This window comes from Cryptomeria japonica, chromosome 4 (genome assembly GCF_030272615.1).
Source record: "Cryptomeria japonica chromosome 4, Sugi_1.0, whole genome shotgun sequence".
Lineage (NCBI taxonomy): Eukaryota > Viridiplantae > Streptophyta > Pinopsida > Cupressales > Cupressaceae > Cryptomeria > Cryptomeria japonica.
Window position 1 is genome coordinate 675,735,167 of NC_081408.1, and position 16,657 is coordinate 675,751,823.

At 35.0% G+C, this 16,657-nt stretch overlaps 1 protein-coding gene across 1 annotated transcript in view; it reads left to right on the top strand.

Annotated features, from left to right (window-relative positions):
- LOC131046869 (cycloartenol-C-24-methyltransferase) overlaps positions 1-15,316 on the top strand; it is a 71,508-nt gene extending 56,192 nt beyond the window's left edge. The window contains exon 14 of the mRNA XM_057980680.2: positions 14,915-15,316. Within this exon, the coding sequence (XP_057836663.1) occupies positions 14,915-14,975 (61 nt within the window). The 3' untranslated portion in view covers positions 14,976-15,316. The remainder of the gene's footprint in view (positions 1-14,914) is intronic.
- The last annotated feature ends 1,341 nt before the right edge of the window (positions 15,317-16,657 follow it).

Here is a 16,657-nt window from a genome sequence, read left to right on the forward strand (position 1 = left end):
GCCCTCCAACTAGATATGTTGATCCTGAATTAGGGGAATCGTTGATGGTGAGAAGAACTTTGTTGAAGACACCTAAGGAAGAAAGCATCAGTCAAAGAAAGAGCTTACTCAGGACTACATGCAAATGTAGAGGTAAAATATGTAAGGTTGTCATTGATTCTGGTTCACAAGACAACATGGTGTCTAGGGAGATGGTAGATAAGTTGAATATAGATAGAATACCTCATGAAGCACCTTATCAAGTCTCTTGGATAAATGATCAACAATCATTTTGGTTAATGAGCAAGCATTTGTAGAGTTTCAGATTGGTGAGTACCAGGATAGGGTCCTATGTGATGTTTTGCCAATGGATTGTTGCCATTTTTTGTTGGGAAGACCATGGCAATTTGATACGCAGTCAATGTATGATGGTAGAGAAAACACCTACCCTATCAAGAAGGATGGAAAATCATTTAGACTAACTTCTTTGCAGGAAGATGAGAAGGTGAAAGGTAAAACCAAGATTGTGATGTTTGGCAAGAAGGAACCTGTAAGGCATGATGAAGTTGAATCCATTTCAAGGCTTGAAAACACTATGACAACCAAGTTGCTTGATGGAGTGTTGATTGGGACAGTCATGTGTCCATTTGTGGAGGACAAAATCAGTCAACAAATAGAGATTCCAGGTACAGCAGGTCTGGTTCAGGGGGGAAGGACTGAAGATGCAATGGAAAGAGTGCAAGTGCAAGCACCAAATGACACCTATGTGTGTGAACCAAGGATGGCAATGGTTTTTAACCCCATAATATCTGATTTGTCTCTATATTCTGGTTTATATCCTTTTGTTGCAGGTATTCAAGGAGTTCAACAGCAGCATCGAGTTGGATGGCACTCATGGGACATGAATTTTCCCTTAGGTGGGGTGTATGGTGTAGGAGCACCTAGGTGATCATATGCTCCTATTTGGCCATCATGAGTTATTTTGAATTCCAATGTCATGTAAAGAGGAAATAAGGTCAGTAATGACCATCTTTTATGTAATTTAGGTCCTTGTGACCATTAGATGCTGTTTTGAGTCTTTAGGTAGTCATGTTGATGAAAATTGTCATTCAGGGGGTCAAATATGGTGTTCAATGATATGTGAACTTCTTATAGACCTCTTTGAACCTATTTATGACAATTTAGAGGCATGGTGGTCTTATATTAAGTCTATGATCAGATTTGGACAAAATTGCCAATATTGTCAAAAGTTGACAAAAAGCAATTTTTGCATTACAAGGGTGATTACGTGATAGTCCGGTGCTACAAGTTCAAATATTAGTTATAACCGTTGGGGGAGTTTGGAAGCTCTTTAAAAGGCACTCCACAACCAAGATATGGGTTGGATGATGCAATCAAGCACAATCAATGAAAATTTAAGTTTTACACTGCATTTTCTGAGCTTTTCAACGTTGTAATCTGCTATTTTGTATTTTTCTATATGATATCATTCTCTGCAATATTGGTCATTGATTAGATGTGAAAGGGGCTTGAATCCCCTCCATTTTCCCATTGGTTTCATTTAATTTCATTCTGGTTTGAGCAAGTTATCATAATTTTGGTGAAAACTGACATAAATCTGCCTAGGGTTTACAGCAGTTCAAATAAAATGTAAAACCTCACTTTCCACCCTTGCAAAAGCCCACAAATGGGTGGCAAGTTGTATTTTATTGTGTTCTTTCATGTTGTAATGGTTGCAAGTCCCCATGATGATTTTGACACGTGCTAAGGATGACACAAAGTCTGATTTTGTGTCTCAGACTGTTAAAGACAGCAAGATTGGAGTTGTTTGGGTGGATATAAGAGTGAAAGGGATCTTGGAAGGTTGGAGGAAGGTAGTAAGGGGTGTGAGGGGTTAGTGCAGACCCTTTCCAAGGCATTGTGGCCCTTGGTGGATCAGATTAACCAATATTAATATGACTGTCCTAAAGGGCTAGTGGATTGAGATTTTATGAATAAGATGCAATAAGTGGATTTGATGAGTGGGAGACATCTAGGGAAGGTGTGTGGAGACCCTTAGTGACCCTTGAAGTTGCTAGAAAGTCCTAGAGGGAGGAAATGATTCCATTTGTTATGACTGTCCTAAGTATTTGTGACTGTCACAGGAAGACAGCGTTGCTACTGAAGCTTTCCTGATGGCTTTTGGGGTGGATGGGGTGGTAAAGAACAATGATTTGTCTATGAAGATGAAAACCCTTGGTTAGTAAATACTTATGTCTCAATGGGAGTTGTGATTATGGACAGTTTGGAGTCCTAATAGAAGATAGGGTTGTGTGAGTTGGGTTTTGAGGGTTTGGTGGAACCTAGGGGTTTTGAGGGCTCTTGAAGGTTTGTGAAGAGTAATCACCTCTTTGAGTAGGTGAGTTGGGAGAAAGATCTCCCCTAGTTTGTGTGTTGGTTGGATGCTCTGTCTTCACTAGCGTTCTTCCAATATGTTCCTGGTGCAACAATTCTACTCAACACTCTCAACACACCATATCAAGAAAATAACAGTAATATTGTGTTTATAGATCAAAGAGCTTACAAAAGTATGTACAAAGGAGATGCACAACGAATCCATTCTCTATCCCCTGCCCCACTAAATCATGACATAGCTTCAATTTAATATCCTATCTCTAACCACAAGACACTGTCTCCTAACTTAACTCTCTCTATTTTTAGAGAGTAACTTTCATTCTCTAAAAGAATGAGTCATTAAAGCACTTCTAAACTTAGCAAACACAATTCAACAAACCTCCTAATTCTAAGGAATCGGTTTGTCGTGCCTCTTGAGTTTGAGTCGATCTGCATCATTCTCCCCTTATTTTGAAAACTTTGAACCTCCTGGTTCAAAACTTATTTACATGAACAAACTTCAACAAATTAAAACACTAAGAATCTTAACAACCTAACTGTAACATTCTTTTTGTGATGTAGGATTGCTTTTTATCCTAGGATGCTACTACATCAAACATCCATGTAGAATTTGGAATAGATGGTAAACCATAGAGCCATCCTTCTGATTTGAAGAATCAAGCCACAGTGTTCCCTTCTACCAAATTAGATGTCTCTGCAAATCATCACATTTTTTCTTCTTTCACTTCTAGCCTCTATTTAGAATAGAGATGATCCTCCTCTATCAATTTGTTTTCTTCCTCTTTTCTGAGTTCCTTTAAGTCTTAGGAGTTCTCCCTAAAAAATCATCGTTGCTCTTTGCATCACTCATACGAGCTCCTATTACACCTACACATGAATCATTATAAACAGAAGTAAAGCAAATAAAAAATTCTCATAAATGCTTTCTCCTTCTCTGCATTATGCCATCTGTGTATGCTTTCCATTTCATATTTTGTGAGGTGACCTTCATTTCTTAGCTCACTCTGATGTGGTTCACAAAACAGATCCTTTTGGACATTGTCCTTTATACCATAACTAAACATATCTCTATTCTCTCCCTCAATCATCCTTGTTCCCTCCTTAGGAAAGTGATGATATTTTACTCCTTTCTCTTCACTAATGGGGTTCTCTAAACATTCATCTAGCTGTTTCTGGCAACTTATGTACTGAGATTGTTGAGCAGATCTGCTGCACCAATTTGATATCGGAGCTAACATTTCTTGTTTGTGAGGTACCGTGCTCTATATTAATATTTGTCTCTAGTTTCTCCATTGCCCATGTGGTTGTTCCTTTATTACCTTCACATTATATATATAGTTGCAACATTTTAATGTATAGAGATGGTGGAAAGGAGTGGTGTCTGAGGGAGCCTCCACAAAGGGAGTGTAAATCCGAATACTAGTGTTTCTACTGCATTAAGAGGAGAGTCCCAAAGGAGGATGTTGACGAGGGGTTGTTTGGTCTATATTACCAGTGAAGCCGATGCTCAACAGTGTTGCTATATAAAACAAAAGTCTACGATTAGTTTTGTTTGCTGCTATAGATAAAAGGTAAATGTAAGAAGGCTATTGAGTCAACACAAGGGAAGTAAGAGTAGGTTGTTAGTATGTGTCAAGTCTTAGTCACTGAGTTGCCTGCCATTGTCCAAAATTTTCATCAAGAAGGCAGCAACTGCTGTAGAAGAAAGGTTTTAATTCAAGAAGAATCATCACAAATTAATAGTTTTGCAACAAGGACTTAAGGTGCCTATTAAGCCTATTCTAACATGATCACTTTGTCCTCTATTTTATTGAAAACTGTTGGATGTATTATCTGAATCAAATTGAGTGCTATGGTTGTTAGAGGTTTTAATAGAGAAGAAAAATTTGTCTGTATAATGCCTTGCACCTTACGTCAATTGACATAAATTTGTAGCATAGTGATTCCCATTAAATTCAGGTGTGTCCTGTCAAGAGTTTAAATTGATCTGGACGAGATGCTTACCCAACAATTTTATCTGCATGGTTAAGCTTCGTAGGTCAAGAGAGTTGCTAAAGAATGTGCACCGAAAGATGATATTGACCAAGAGATCAGAGATAATGGTGATGATTTGCAAAAAGAAAATTGCAGTGAAAGGCACTTTGGAAGCTGAGGAGAAAGTTTTAGTTTTTTCCAAAATGAAGAACTCAATGAGTTGATTTGCAAGGCTAGATGGTTCGGTTTATGTTTTTTAAAATAGTAGATCGGTTGTTTCAAAGAGTCAGCAAACAGGAGTAGACAAGGCATGACAGTTAATTTGATACATAAAGTTGGCCATGTTTGTTTTATGTTAAACTTAACAATCAGATTGACAGTAAAGAACAAGAAAACACAAATGCACACATAACACAGTGATACCTTGGGAAAACCTCCCTCTTGGAGGAAAAACCCAGCAACAATAATCTCAGATCTGATTTGATTAAGCAGATTACAAGTTTACCCTTCTAGGGCATAAATCAACTATAGCAAAACTTTTCTTAATCTGGAAGTCAGGGTGATGTGCAGATCGCTGTCAAACTTAGACAGCCTTTGGGCAGCCTTGACACACTCCAGCAGACCTAAGGCAAATTCAGCAGCCCAGAAGATCTTCGCCCAGCCTAGTAGACAAATCGCTGACTGATAAGCATTCACTGCCCTAGAGTGCAGCTCCAGATTTGCTGATCAATGAAAGAAATTGCAGATCACATACAATAGAAGTTCGCTAACCTTGCAGACGTAATTCGCTAAGTGTATATGTTGTGTTGATACTTGCATTGCCTTGAATATATATGAGCTTTTACATCTTATTTGACTTAGGTCGGCCTTTACAGTAAATTTATAAGGCATCTAAAGTTGGCGCACAAAATAGGGTTTGACCCATAATAATTACAAGTTACACATTATAGGGTCAGCCCTATCACATCAAGAAGTTACATTATATCACCCATTTAGGGCCCAGCATGAATCACAAGTTATAATACCCATTTAGGGCCAGACCCAATTACAAGTTACACAAGTTGAGCGCCCAAATAGGGCCTGCCCTTTAACATTCACAAGCTACATAATATAATCACATAAGTAGGCCCATCAAACATTTACCAAGCTAGGTCGGCCCAATCAAGGGATACGACCTAGCTATATTTCAACAAGCCAAGCAGTGAATGGCCATATTGGAATGGTCTGTGACCTCCGACCTTATGGAAGGAGTATCTTATTTCTAGGCAGTCTAATGTGGGAAGATTATCTCATGTATGAGATAACTCAAGCTCTGATACCAAATTGATGCAACAGTTCTACTTAACACTCTCAACACACCATATCAAGAAAATAACAGTAACATCATATATTTACAGATAAAAAGGCTTATAAAAGTCTTTGTACAAAACAGATGCACATTGAATCCATCCTCTATCCCCTGCCCCCACTAAACAACGCCATAGCTTCAATTTAATATCATACCTCTAACGACAAGACATCGTTTCCTGATTTAACTCTATTTTTGCAAGTAACTGTTGTTCTCTAAAAGACCGAGTCATTAAGAAACTTCTAAGCTTAGAAAACACAGTTCAACAAGCCTCCTCGTTCTAAAGAATTGTTTTGTCTTGCCTCCTGAGTTTAACTGAGTTTGCATCAGTTGTTGTGCCCTTACGCTAGGAGGGACGATCAGTAGCTAGTCGGGCATTGAAAAAGCATCATTTGCATCCGAAGGGGAGACTACCGTATTCTAGCAGTTGAGTCCAAGGCTTGTCCCCCACCCTCGAAACTACATCCGAAGGGAAGACTACCATATTCTAGCAGTTGAGTCCAAGGCTTGTCCCCCACCCTCGAAACTACATCCTTGTGAAGAGGCTTGGAGATATCAATGTCCACCAAGATGCAAGCAAAAGTAGAGTACCCTACGTAAGAGGTGGTAGAGTCAACTTTCAAAAACCTTCCAATAGGATAGCCTATGGCTTCATAGCAAAAATCCTCTCAAAACTAGAGAGGAAAATTCATAAGCCAAACCCATGCAAGTTTGACATTTAAAGGTTTCGAAAGGGCGATGAAGGAAGTAAACCAAGGCTTGACCAAAAGAGTGTTCACCCCACAACCACATTCTGTTGTCAAGCATCAAATCCCAGTCTATTGAATAGTCAAATGATGCAAGGGGGAGAGCTCGATCCTACCCTTGACAATAGGCTTCAAAAAATCTAAGACCCATTTGTGAAGGAGAGAAAATAAGGCAAAAAATTGTTTAATCTACAAACCAAACCCCTACTCAATAAAAATCTTCATTTTCTAGCACGTCCAATCTACAAATCACCACTGAAGAAGATTTGGCATGGGGGAGGAGCCATAATATCTCCTATTATGGGTGAGAAACACCTTCAACATTCGTAACATTCACAAAGGACTGTATACAACTGGCATCTGTAGTCAACTCAGCTATACTATCAAGAAGGGCATTTGAGGAAACAACAATCTACAGAGGGTGAAAGCCATCATCCCCAAGAGCATTAAAATCCCCCTGGAACCTGTAAGCAGGGTCTTCAAGCCGAACCCAAGGCCTCCAGCACTAGAGTTAGCAGGAAGGCAACCTCGGCCAGCAAAGAGAGCTGCCGTCTAAGACACATTCACATGATCCAGTGAGACAGTAGCACCAGGGCAACTAGCTTTCAATCACATTGCGAACCACCACAAGGAGGGACACCAATAGTATAAGGCACAAATTGTCTTCTACAAACACGTCGTCAGCCAAACCTGTGGGCAGAACAACAAGAACAAAGGGCAAGAGTGGATTTTTTGAACCAGATGTAGTAATGATCAGGAGAGTAACCGTGCAATTTGAGATTGTTGCAAGACAATCTAAGGGATTCAAAGGTTGTTTCGATATCTATTCTATAATATATTTTAACCTTGATTAAAAAAAGAGAGAAGGATCGCTAAGAGATTGCTGAAATAAATGACTTAAAACAAACTAAATAATCTGTTACAGTAGATTTCTTCTACAATGTCCTCGCAGATTTTATAGACATTCAATTGTCTACTGTGACCTAAGAATTTATCAAAGCATATAAAAGATTAGTCATTCATGAACAATAAGAAGTAGAATAGTAATAATCATAGCTCTTTTATATTGATCACTTTGAAACTTAGTTACAGTGTGGCAGTTCCCACATACCCAGAGGTTCTTGACAATTCTAATAATTGTTCCAGCAGACGTGTTTGACAATCCGAGTGCAATTGCCAACTTCTCGCTATGGTGGCCAAGAAATAATTCCTTCTCCTCCTCCACATCATTCAATGAAGTTTTTCTAATCTGGAATATATCCTGCTGCTTTCATGTCCCAAGACAAGTTCTTCAATGTTGAATAGATATCTGGTGTTTGGGGGTGTGATTTGTCTCCTACACAAAAAATATGTACCAATTCATACACTTGAATCCAACTGCATCCAGGTATCTTTCCCATTCCTCTATCTTTCATCAATTTCCTTACCGTTTGAGCATCACCCCACCTACCCACTTCTGCATAAGCGTTTGACAAAAGAACATAAGGCGCAGCAGTTTTAGGATCCAACTCAAAAATGAATGTTGCCACAAATTCTCCTAGCCCTATATTCCTGTGTGATCTACAAGCTCCAAGCAAGCACATCGGGTTTTATTGGCATTTTGATAATAAAGTTTAAGCCTTCCTCAAGATAGTCAGCACGACCAAGAAGGTCAACAATGCATACATAATGATCCGTTGTAGGAATAATTCCATAAGAAGCGCTCATGCCATTGAAATATTTGCATCCCTCGTCCACTAGACCTGCATGGCTGCATGCAAATAAAACACATACCAAGCTTACATAGTTGGGTTTGGTTCCAGAATGCTTCATTAGTTCGACGAGTTCTAAGGCATCCTTGCCAAAGCCATGCATTGCGTACCCTGCAATCATCGCAGTCCATGAGATGACATCCGGATGATGCTTATTAAACAAATTGCGCACCTTATCTGTGCTTCCTTATTTTGCATACATGTCTACTAGGGCATTTGCAACTACATCATCTGACCAAAATCCATTATCAATTATTTTTTGATGTATTTCCATGCCATGCTCCAAAGCTCCAAGTTTGGCATACGCTGGGAGGATGCTGGAAAGAAGTTGGGTTTGACTCTACACCTACCAAGAGCATTTGCTTAAAATTCTCCAAAGCCTCTTCAAAAAGTCCATTTTGTACACATACTACGATAATTGCATTCCATGAGGCCACGTTTCTTTCATGCATTTCTTTGAAAATAGAGCCTCGTCCAGAACACCATTGTGCACATATCCTGCAAGCATTGCATTCCAAGAAACCACATTTTGTTGAGACATTTTGTCAAACAATTCTCGCGCCTTTTGTATGCTTCCACATTTTGCATACATATCTACAAGGGCAGTCACGACTTCCACATCTGAAAAAGATCCGTGCTCAATTATCCTTTCATGGATTTCCATGCCGTGGTCCAGAGCTCCCATTTTGGCACACGCGGGAAGGATGCTGGCAAAGGTTGCAGAGTTGGGCATCATACCGAACAATTGCATTTACTTAAAAAGAACTAAAGCTTTTTCAAGCGCATCCAGCTATAATTGCAGTGGATGTCATAATGTCCGGCTGAGGGATTTCTTCAAAAAACCTTAAAGACTCATCAAGGGCACCATTTTGAACCCAACCAACAATAATTGCATTAAAATGAAATTGCATCACGTTGAGGCATTTTCTCAAACAATTTGATTGCTTTTTCTATGCTTTCACATTTTGCATACATGTCTATTAAAGCATTCGAAACGACAACACCTGACCAAAAATCATCTTCAATTATTTTTCGATGGATTTCCATACCCTATTCCAAATATCCAACTTTGGCACAAGCTGGTAGTATGCTGGCAAAGGAGGAAGAGTCGAGTTCTACCCCTGCAAACTGGGTTTTCTTGAAAACTTCCAGAGCTTCTTCAACAAGCCAATTTTGTGTATAACGTACAATTATTGCATTCAAAGAGACCACATTTCTTTGAGGCATTTTGTCAAACAGTTCGCGCGCCTTGTATATCATTCCACATTCTGCATACATGTCTATTAGAGCAGTCACAACTACGACATCTGAGAAAAGTCCACTTTCTATTATCCTTACATGGATCTCCAAACCCAATTCCAAAGCTCCCATCTTAGCGCAGGCTGGAAGAACAGTGGCAAAGGTGAAGTTATTAGGGTGGGTATCTGTTCCTTGCATTTGGTGAAACAATGCCAAAGCCTCTTGAGGAAAGCCATGTCTTCTGTAAGCTGCAATTATGGCATTCCATGAGGAGACATTGGGTTCATTTATGTTCTCGAAAACATTGCCAGCATCCTTCAACCTTTCGCACCTGTCATACGTGTTGATAAGCTTATTCTGTAAAGAAGTATGTCTGGCAAATTTGAAACCCCTTTCAGTGATGTGAGAGTGAATGAGCTTTGCCTCTGGCAGAGCATTTCTGGAAATACAGATCTGCAATAGTTGAAGATAAGTAGAATAATCTACAGGAAGTTTATTTGTAATGAGCAGAATATGTATTGCCTCTTTTTTGAGATGGGCAATGGATGGCATTGAATAACCGAAGCATCGAGGATGAGTACTGTTATCTCCAAACACGTAAAAGGCTAAGAAAAAGGCAATGAAACCGAGAATTAGTAAGCGTGCAAAGCTTTGGAGAGCATCAATCTATCATTCTAAAAATCGAGCTCTTATTTAGAGGAAAACGACATCTGACACTTGAAAATTTGTCTTCAAAACTTGCATAAGTCCTATTTGAAATGAAGATCACCTAATTGAGAACAGACGGCAAGAAATCCAGATCTATCTGTACTTCTACTTAATGACCTTAATTCCATTTTGTTGGGTGGCGCATGTTTGAGAAATATCATTAAAAAATAGTTGGAATGTTTATGTAATATCCCCTTTTGATCTTCTAAACTATGAGAAATGAGTGGGAATACTGCCATTTCATTGAAAAGAGTAAAAGATAAATTAAGGGTGTTTTTTCCAGGTTTAATAGGCTGTTTAGTCTTACAAATCATTCATTCATTGAATAGGATTAAGCAATTTTCTATTTGACTAGACAATTCTTGAAGATATCATTTGAAAGTTTATTTTCGATAAATTCTTTTGTAGAGTTATTTACATCATTTTTCGTCAAATAGTTCTTTAAGACTTTCCTTAAACTCTATAAAGCTTTCTTTTAGACTTTAAGAACTATTCAAGCTTTGATACCATTCCATTATCACACGTAATAGAAAACTACTGATGTACTTGTTGCATAATACCATAAATCCAAAGGGACTACCACTTAATTTCTTTGAGTAAATAAAATTTCCTACAGATACATTATGTGTATTGAATAAAACAAAGGGAATGAGATCCACCTATTCACTCAACTAGAACCAACGAATCTTGGAGATTTCTTAAAGCTTCCTTCAAGATTGTAAGAGTCCTCCACATCATCAATAATCATGCCACTCACAAGCTAATGACACTCAAAAATAGAGCCTACAAGATCACCACTATGCCTTCTACAAATGAAAACACTTAGTTCATGTATTCAATATGCACACAAACAGTTGTATATAGCTTGGTTAAGAACTAGCTGAACTAAATACTATTTGGGAGTAGATGTAAAGTGGAAAGTTAAAATGTTGATAGTTAAGGTAAGAACTGGCTTGCATCATTTGAGGTACAAAACAAGAAGATGGAGAATATTCAATTTTAGGGGAGTGGATAGATAGGATTTGTTGTTTTTTTCTTATTAGGATTACAAGAGATAGAATGGCACTACATCATGAAGTGTAAAGCATGCAAAGACATCTAGTACAAATATGCTTAAATTCAAATCTTTAGCGATCTTATTTGACAAGGAGAAGATGGCAAAAACAACAACCTACTTGATCAAAATTCATAGCAGAGAAGCAAGATCAACAAGGAGTTAGAAAACAACAAGAATTATTTGGTGGGACTTTCAATTGTTTTGTTTGTATCGAGCAGTTTCAATTCGAATTATTGGGTCGCACAGACTAGCTAATCTCATGGACATCAACAAAATCTTTTATTCTTTTACAAATCAAAGAAAAGTGGGGCCCACTATCTTGTTGAATTGATAGCAAACCAACCAATCTTGATACTTTTCCCTTACATATTTCTTTTCAGCTCACTTTTTTATCCAACTCTTAAGGTTCATGGATCACTTTTGCATCCAATAGCCCTTCGAACTCAAAGAGCTTTAAATTTTTGGCACCCTTGCAATTCTAAGGGTTGGTCAACCACTTCTCATCTTATGGTCCCTCTTATCTTTGTTGCTCAATATCTCCATCATCTATATCATATATAAGCTTTGTTGTAAATATTATATTCAACCCATTAGAAGTTCATCTATATCTATATCATCTCTGACATTTTTTTAAAAAGAAAAAATAAAATAAATTTTAAATTTATAAAATATTTATGTTTTGTAAAAAATCTATAATTAATCATTTTTTAGAAATTTTAATGAAATAGAAACATCAAATTTGAAGAGGATTCAAAGCCAGTATGGCCTCACCCATTAAATAGGCCATCAATTGCATAGTTTCGCAAGTTCACATTTTGATCATCCACTCTTATACCATAATTATGATTTATCAAGTTCTCATTATGACTTCTAAGTAATCTTCAATTCATCCTTTTTTTTCATATCCTCATTCTATCCTAATCTCAACATCATTTTGGTGATTTAAGTAACCATATTTCACTTAACTACAATGCTTTTATTTTTTCTTAATCTAAGAGATGAGAAGGCAAAAGCAAAGTAAAATTGTATATTTAACTTAAATTTATCTACTTTATTTTTTCTACCATTTTATTTAAATTATTTTCATAAGATTGTTTTTTATTAAAGATATTAGCTTAAAATCTAATTTGATATCTTGAATACATCTATCTAAAAATGTCAATAGATGTCGATTTGGATCTTTCTCATATACTTAATTTTTTTATTTTACTTTGGAACTATTTTCTTATTTTAGAAATATTATATTCATTATATTTTTCTTTTTTTACATTTTAATGGCTATCGTGATTAAAGTAAAAGGGAAGAGTTTTTGTTAATGTTCATGCAATTGCACTCTACCTATTATTATCATTGTGATTATATATTTTGATAAAATAAAATAACTAAGAAAATAAACTAACTATAAAATAAGTTTTCATAAAATAAAATAACATCTAATAATTCATTTCATTTAGTAATAATCGATATAAAAATTGAAGTGGATTTTTTTTTTTACAAATTATTGTATTGCTATTGAAAAATAAGACATCTCTAAAATAAGAATTGAAATAAATAATTATTTTATAAATATTACTTAATAATTTAATTATAAAGTAAATCATTTATAATATTTTTTATTAATTCCACTAAAAATTGAAACAAATAAAAACAATTTTAAAGTAGAATCGTTATACTTATTTTTTTATGATATTTGATCTATGATTTAAGAATCATCTAAAATGATATTCTAAAATATCATTTAACAATTTTTGTAAAGATAAACAAAAATATTTACAAAATTTTAAATAAATATTATAATTTAATTAATTTAAATAATTTTATTTTAATACTTACACACAAAAACACATGAAACTTTTAAATATTATCATAAATTTACATTTCTATTCATTATTTAACATTAAATATTTAAAATATTAAATAATATTTTACCATATCTTATTATTTTCAAATACATTTTAACATAACCCTACCATTTATTGATTCTACTTTCACATCAACCTTCCAGCACCGGGCAGGTGTCGGACTCCCTTTCCTCTACACACTCTACTTTGGATTGCATACCCTAAAACAAAATTCAATGAGTCCAATAATTTTGTGGTGTTTAACATACAAGGACCGTGCTAGAAAAAACACCATTCCCTAATGGTGATTTGTTCAAATATATGTTGTCGCATCTTTCAATACTTGTACTCCCTCTAACATGTCTCTCTGGAACTATCTAATGTATTAAGTTGGAATTTTATTTTTTATAGCCATGCCCTTCAATATTATTTTGGCGGTTAATCTATACTATATGATTTTATTTCATTTGCATTTAAATCAATATTGTGTAGGAAAAGCATTTAGGATTTTAATCATTAAAAGGGGTCTAAAATCTACCCACAATCTATCAGTCTTATAAAAACAAATTGTATTAGATGAAACTTCCCTCTATACATGAGACACTTCTGGTGGGCAAAGCCCACATAATACAAGCCTATCAGCGAACTACATCCCTTTGGAGTTCGACTGATTAGGAGGAGGGGTGGTAGAAGAGGTTTCACCACCACATGAATAGTATAAGTGAAAAGAAGATGGAGGGTAGAGAAGTGCTCTTTTGCATCACTTATCAAATTCACGTTCAAACCCTAGCACCGCTTGTTAATTTCTAGTAATGTGGACTCGATTTCATCACATAAGAGTCATGCACAAACAGTAAAGAGAAGCTTTACACATCTAGCATTCACTATTAGATCTATTTCATAAGGATAGACTAGATTTCCCATAGCGGTACAATTGTAACCATGTGAACATTTTTCTAAGCAGTATCTACAACATTTTGAATACCTGGGAGATTTTGATTTACTTGATTTTTTCTTCCAATCACATTAATCTTTGACCCTACTAAATAATTTGACTATGCAATGTTGTTGAAAACACATGCGTGTTCTTCATCTAACAATGCTAAGGCCTATTTTAATGTAACTTGTTGCTCTAGTTATAATGATGTTGAAGATGAAATTGACTATATTGACATTGATTGGACTCATGTTTCCTAGATGAACATTTGGAAGCATTTGGAGATCCTTATGATCCTCTAATCCTAGACAATATCCTTGTGGGTAATACCCCACACATGATTTTTTCTAATTTTACTCTTCTAGAATATTCTATATCTTTTAATTTTCTTGGTTTTGTGATTAACTCATTAGCATTAGGTTTTAGATGGATTTGTCATTTGTGACAAATTCTACCATGATCATTTATAAAATATTAAAAATTAACAAATTTAGTATAAAATATTTTTGTAAACTTCACTAAGCTTTTTGTGAATATCTTAAACTATGGGAGTAAACAATGTTTGTTATTTAAAAAAAAAACATAGTTGAACATGGTCATAAGAACATGTTTCTTCTAGGGTTGTTGATAGAAACATATATTCTTGGCACTTTGTTTTCAAGTTCCAACGCAAAGTGCAATCTTAAATTTCTTGAAAGATGCATGATTGGAATGGTTGCTAATCCCTAACTCCATGTGTTCATCGTCTTCATTTTTATTTCTTTCATAGATTATTTCTAAGAGTACCAACTAATGCTAGGTTATATTCTATTTTAGAATGAAATTTTAGTAGGCATTGTATTGCAAAACTATTGTACAACATTTTTTTCATTTGAATATCAATATGTTAAAGAAGATTATTATAGCCTTATAGCCTAATTATAAGTTTGTTCTTATGCAGGAAAGAGATTTTCACGCCTATGTACTTTTTCTTAGCTCGAAAACCCATAAGTGACAACTAGTGGTGAAAACCATGACCATTAGTCTTTCTACAAAACTCTTCATATTTATTTCTTAAGCATGCTTATGTCTCTAAATACTTTCTAAGGTTATTTCTTTGGAGAACGATGAGCATAAAATCATAAAATAACACACTATAAGCAATTTCATTAAGAACTTTGAAGGTAGTTAGAGAAAGAATATTGAATATTTGTTGTGAATCCATCTCTTGAGGTTATATAATGGACCTCGTCATCATAATCTCTAACTCAAAATAGTAGCACAAGAAACTAAACTATGTTCACTAATATATGTGCATGTGCTATTTTGATTATGTGTTAGCATATATTTTTTATTTTGAATATGATGATGCCCTCATATAAAACTAGCCATATATTCCACGAAATAGCATAAACTTGTGCTTTAAAAAATCTTGCATAGAATAAGTCATATATTGTATTAACACAAAATGGGATTTTTGAGGCTATTGTTGAATTGTATCTCCTTGTGATTCATATTCGATTATAATTGTTTCAATGTGTATAATAATAGTCATTTCAGAGGTTTGGATGATCATAGTTAGCTAGCATAGAAAGATTTGAATATTACTTGTCCTAGTAAATTTGTACCATTTTTGTACACACCTATTTGTGATTGATGTAAAAGCATTTATGACATGCCATATGAATGCATGAGTACTTTATGGTGTTTATTTGTATTGTGCTCATTCAACTCAATTTAGTAACTTAAAATACTTCAATCTTGGAGTATGTACCCAATAACTACATTTAGACCATTTATCTTTGTCATAAATATGATTATTTTGTGTATACACATACTAACCATATAAATTCAATATTTTTAATATTGGATTTGTCTTGTGCGTTATTGCCAATCTCTAATATTCATAGAAATTCTACTTTGAGAAAAAAGGTAGATCTTAATTCAACCATGCTAATATTAATTCAATAAACTTAAAATGACAATGCTTTTAGAGAACAATTTGATGCTAAAATGAGTTTCCTCATGTTGTCAAAATATGACTACGCATCAATTGCACAAAATAGAAATGGAATGAAAATTAATCAACTATAAAAAAACATTGAAGAATTTTTCAACCTAGTAACTTTGGCGTAGGATAAGCTAGTTGGAAGTGGCAATCACTCAACTTCAAGTTTTTATCTCCCTTAAGAAAAGAATATTAGAATATCTCCCTTGTTCTATACACCCTATGTTATTCCTATAACCCACTAGAAATCTTCAATTCCCACACACACTTGTGCCATGTTTGAGTTTATCCTCTTTCCAATGGAGTTTTGAGGCCATAACTTTGCCATACAATCATTTTTGGTATTTTGAAAAAAGGTTATTTTTCATCACCTTTGCAATGATATATGTATTTTTTTGTATTAATTATTTTATTTTAAAAAATATAGATTTTTGTAGATATTTTGTTAGCTAATTCTTTTTTTTAAGAACATTAAATGTTTATAACTTTCACATGCATAATCCTTTTTGCAAACTAGTCTTTTTGAAGTGTGATATTTTTTGTCAATAAATATTAGTTTTGTTTTGATTTTCAAAATATAATACAAAATTGAATATGTGGCCTATAGCCATTTATTTGAGATAGAATATCTATTGTCTCCATATGTATCCAAATTTATATAAATTCTCCATCATCGGCAATGGAAAATGTCCTAGA